The sequence below is a fragment of the Blastomyces dermatitidis genome (assembly GCF_000003525.1).
Source record: "Blastomyces dermatitidis ER-3 genomic scaffold supercont1.2, whole genome shotgun sequence".
Classification (NCBI taxonomy): Eukaryota; Fungi; Ascomycota; class Eurotiomycetes; order Onygenales; family Ajellomycetaceae; genus Blastomyces; species Blastomyces dermatitidis.
Window position 1 is genome coordinate 3,399,457 of NW_025544775.1, and position 3,824 is coordinate 3,403,280.

General features: G+C 47.0%; 1 protein-coding gene across 1 annotated transcript; it reads left to right on the plus strand.

Annotated features, from left to right (window-relative positions):
- The first annotated feature begins 1,016 nt into the window (after nucleotides 1-1,016).
- On the plus strand, nucleotides 1,017-3,824 carry BDCG_01768 (GTP-binding protein EsdC). Its single transcript, XM_045417300.1, has 2 exons — nucleotides 1,017-1,908; nucleotides 1,986-3,824. Exons 1-2 carry the CDS (start codon nucleotides 1,714-1,716, stop codon nucleotides 2,580-2,582), a joined length of 792 nt encoding a protein of 263 aa, XP_045274158.1. The 5' UTR covers nucleotides 1,017-1,713; the 3' UTR covers nucleotides 2,583-3,824.

Consider the following 3,824-nt stretch of genomic DNA (forward strand, 5'->3'; position numbering starts at 1 on the left):
GTTTTGCACGTCTGCGAGGAAGGTTATGACCTTTTTACGAAGCAAGAGCGTGGAAGGAAGGCAGGTATTTCGACAGTTTTGGGGGGCCAAGTTTGGTCTCATTTAGTTTGAAGCCTGGAAGACGGTTCTCACTTCGCATGAGCATAGCAGGTGATTTGGCACTTGATACCAAGCCGTGCTGAGTCTTGATGAACCAATTATTTTGTTGACCGTCCAAAAACTACAAGTTTGGCGAACGGAATTTGTCGGTTATGGTGGGTTGTCAGCAAGTGATGAAGGTTATTGGAGATGGCAAGATGTTCTTGCTGGAGCCATTGCATGGGATGTGCTGCTTCAGTCTGTTGCTTTTTGGATCAGTTTGGACTCGCAAGAGGTATCCATCCATCAAGTGGTATCGCAAAACTGCTCGATGACATATGTTGATGCATCAAACACAAGAGAGATTTGGCCTGTTCCAGACCAAGTTCTTGCCCAACTCCACGCGCTGGCATTTGTTGCACCTTAAGAATTCATAAAAAACGGCTGGAAGGGAGCTCTTATGACAGGTTGACACGTTAAATTGGCTTCGTTATTGAGGCAGGAATGCTGCTTCTAACCGCCAGCGGAGTTTGAGCCCCACGAGTCCCCACGGTCATCAGCCAAGATCTCCATCCTGCTGGGAAATTCCCACAATCATTGTATAACATGCACAGGACTAGTGAAGAAGCAGGTTTATTCAGACCCAAATTAGGACTAGCGGGATGTGATTGATGTGGTGTGATGCGATTCCCAAGGTTGGATGGACAGTTTTTCATGCAGCAGAACTAGGGCTAATGTGGCCCATGCCTCTCGCCATCAACGACTAAAGCAAGAGGAGAAGAAGTGAGTGGCAGCGGATGCAGGCTGACTGGCCGGGCTTTTGTTTGACTGTTGGGGTTCGGCAGCTGCTGGTTTGCCGAAGATCCATGGCGCCCTGCCATTGGAGGATTCTGTCGTCGTTGATCGGCGCCATCAACCCCACTTGCCGATGTGGGCCAATGATAAGGCCTGGCTACCCGCCCGGTTGATTATGTCAGCGAGGTCGACAAAACAAAGTTGGACAGGTTAGCCGATATGCAGGTTCTATTTTTGGACTTCCCCTCTGCTGGGCCGCCCCAAACGGTGTTTGTTGCTCTGCTGCCCATATAACCTCCTGCTCTTCCTCCTCATTCTCTCTCCCTTCTCTTCTTTTTCTTCTTTTCTTTTCCTCAGCAGGTCTTGTTTGTCTTCTGAAGAGCTATTCCTTTAATTTTGAGGTGCCTAATTTCCTGTTGTGTCTTTTCGTTGTCTACTTCTTCTCGCGCAATCACATTCACAAGGAGCTGTGCTTCTTGCTTCCGGTACCTCTTGATTAATTCAATCCTCCAACTTGATATCGCATTGTTCGTCGCCGGTCGACGTCATTGTTTAATAGCTTCTTCTTTTCAACGTCCTTACTTTCGAGACCCGTCCGCTCTATTTTATCGATCACAATTTCCGAAAGCGACTCTGGTAGTCCTTCTGGCTTCGATAGAATATAACTGCTCCCTGATATATTCAATTCTTTTAAAATACATATAATTTCTTATCATTATTATTTTTTATCTTTTTACCACACCCCATTCACTAATATATTTACAAACTCCATTACCTTCATTACAACCATCACTTTTTACATTGTAATATACTTAATATTCGGAAGTTATTCAAGAAAAAATGGCCGCCGTGCAACTCAGTTTCTCCATCCGCACCTCTCCCAATGTCAAGACTATCCATCTCCTCGGTTCGTGGGATAACTACGCGGGTCAGCTCCCACTCTCCCAGGATGCCTCCGCCAAACCCGGCTCATGGAAGGGGACTTTCCGTTTCCAGGGCAATTCTCTCCAACTGGGACAGCGATACTGGTACTACGTGAGTAAAAGAGAATCATGAATTGCCCCTTAGTGGTTTATAACTTTGACTTGGATTCTTTCTTACTTTCTGAACAGTACATCATGGACGGCTACCATGTCTCTCATGACCCAACTGCGGAATACACTGTTGAACCCACCACTGGCCGCAAGCTCAACATCCTAGATGTTCCCAGTGGAGCCCGCAGCAGCACCAACTCTTCCCACAGACATTCCCACGCTGGACCAATCAAAGGCCGCGCTCTTTCGCCTTCCAAGATCCTCTCCCCGAAGCCTTCCAAGCCTTACGCTTCTCGCCAAATTCGGGATCCCCGCTACTCCCCACCGCCTACCGTCAGCGAACTCACCAGACGCTTTGGCCGTGTCGATATGTCCGATTCCGATTCGGATCTCTCCTCTAGCCCGCCCTCGTCGACTGGATCTTCGATCTCTACTCGCTCAGATAGCTCGTCGCCATCGTCTATCTCTTCCTTGAGCGACAATAGCTCCATTTGCAGCTGCGAGCGATACGGAATCACCCGTAAGGGAGATCGCGTCAAGATCGATTGTGGAGGTAGCCGCTGTGGAACCAAATCTCCCGCTTCCAATTCTGATATCTGCTCCAGCGACTCGGAGGAGGAATATCGCGAAGCCCGCCCAATGGCCCGCCGCCCACACTACGTCTCCCACAGATGATTAACTCGCTCTTTGGTGGTTGATAAATTGTCAACTTCGTCCTCCACATCCTAGCGCGCACCGTTGTTGACAGATGGATTGCGGAAACATTAGATCCGTCTCAACACCTCAACCCTCGCTCCCTTGTATCATTTACCCATGACCTTGATGAAAGTAACGTCTTCCAGGGTTAGTTATCTTTTGTCATCCAAATTGGTTAAAGATGAGAATCATATACGAAGCGAAAAAAATTGTCATGCCCGCATGCCCGCTGTCTCTTGTGACTTGAAACAATAATTTTGACGACAAACTTTTAAACATTCAGTTCGCTCACCCATATTGTTTGGTAATTTGTTTTATCTTCTTCCTGTTCTGTTTTGACTAGTTTTTCCCAACTCTGGCATCGGATAATAAACGACGCTACTTTCCATCGATTCATCCTAGCATTTGAAGCCAACAAGCACGTTGCCAGCATGAATCCACCCAGCGTCACCGTACTGCTTTTTTCCTCTGCATTTCCACGAACCCGGCTTTTACGCGGAAAATGTCACTCTACAGCGAATCGCCAAATTCTTCTTGTTGCAAAACCGGATACTTTAGGTATCTTCCCATTCTTGGTCCCCCCCCAACCCCCCAAAAATCGATCGAGTTTCAAATCGTAATTGCCAATCGTGATGACTCCGTTACTTCGAAACCCGTACCAAATAAACACATCTTAAAAAAATAAAAATAATCTCGAAAAAAATATGTTTTTAGTTACGCAGCCATTTACGTCCCCTCGCGAAAACAAGCATCATCCATCGCAATCCGGTTGAAACCCCAGATCTTGTTTTCCAATCTTTTTTTGTGATTTACCGCAATTTGTCTTTGTCACGCAACGAAATTGCATACCACAATTTGCCTGTTCCAGCTTTTTGTATCTTATTTTTTACTTGTTGTGAAACGCCGTCTTGTCACTCCCAGACTTGGTGCAACTTTTGTCGTCCCTTCAGAGCGGCCTATAGCGGCAGCTTCTGCACCTTGACCCTCTATCTATGGGCTGCAAGTCGGGATGACTAGAAGCGGACACACTCAAGAGAACGCAGGAGGTGGGGTGGTGAGGTGGTGAGGATGAGAGGTCAGAGAGTATGTTTGTACTTGGGAGATGGAGGGAAGAATTGCGCAGCCGCCTCATATTGTGGATGTTGGAAGGAGTGATTTTCTTTTCCTTTCTTGTGATGAGAATCGAGAAGGGGAAAGAAAAGAGGAATAGGGGAAGAAAAA

Excerpts from the sequence above, each read along its gene's own strand:
- BDCG_01768 (XM_045417300.1), top strand. The coding sequence starts at position 1,714 with ATGGCCGCCGTGCAACTCAGTTTCTCCATCCGCACCTCTCCCAATGTC. Across the intron at positions 1,909-1,985 it reads GACAGCGATACTGGTACTAC|TACATCATGGACGGCTACCA; the intron begins GTGAGTAAAAGA and ends CTTTCTGAACAG.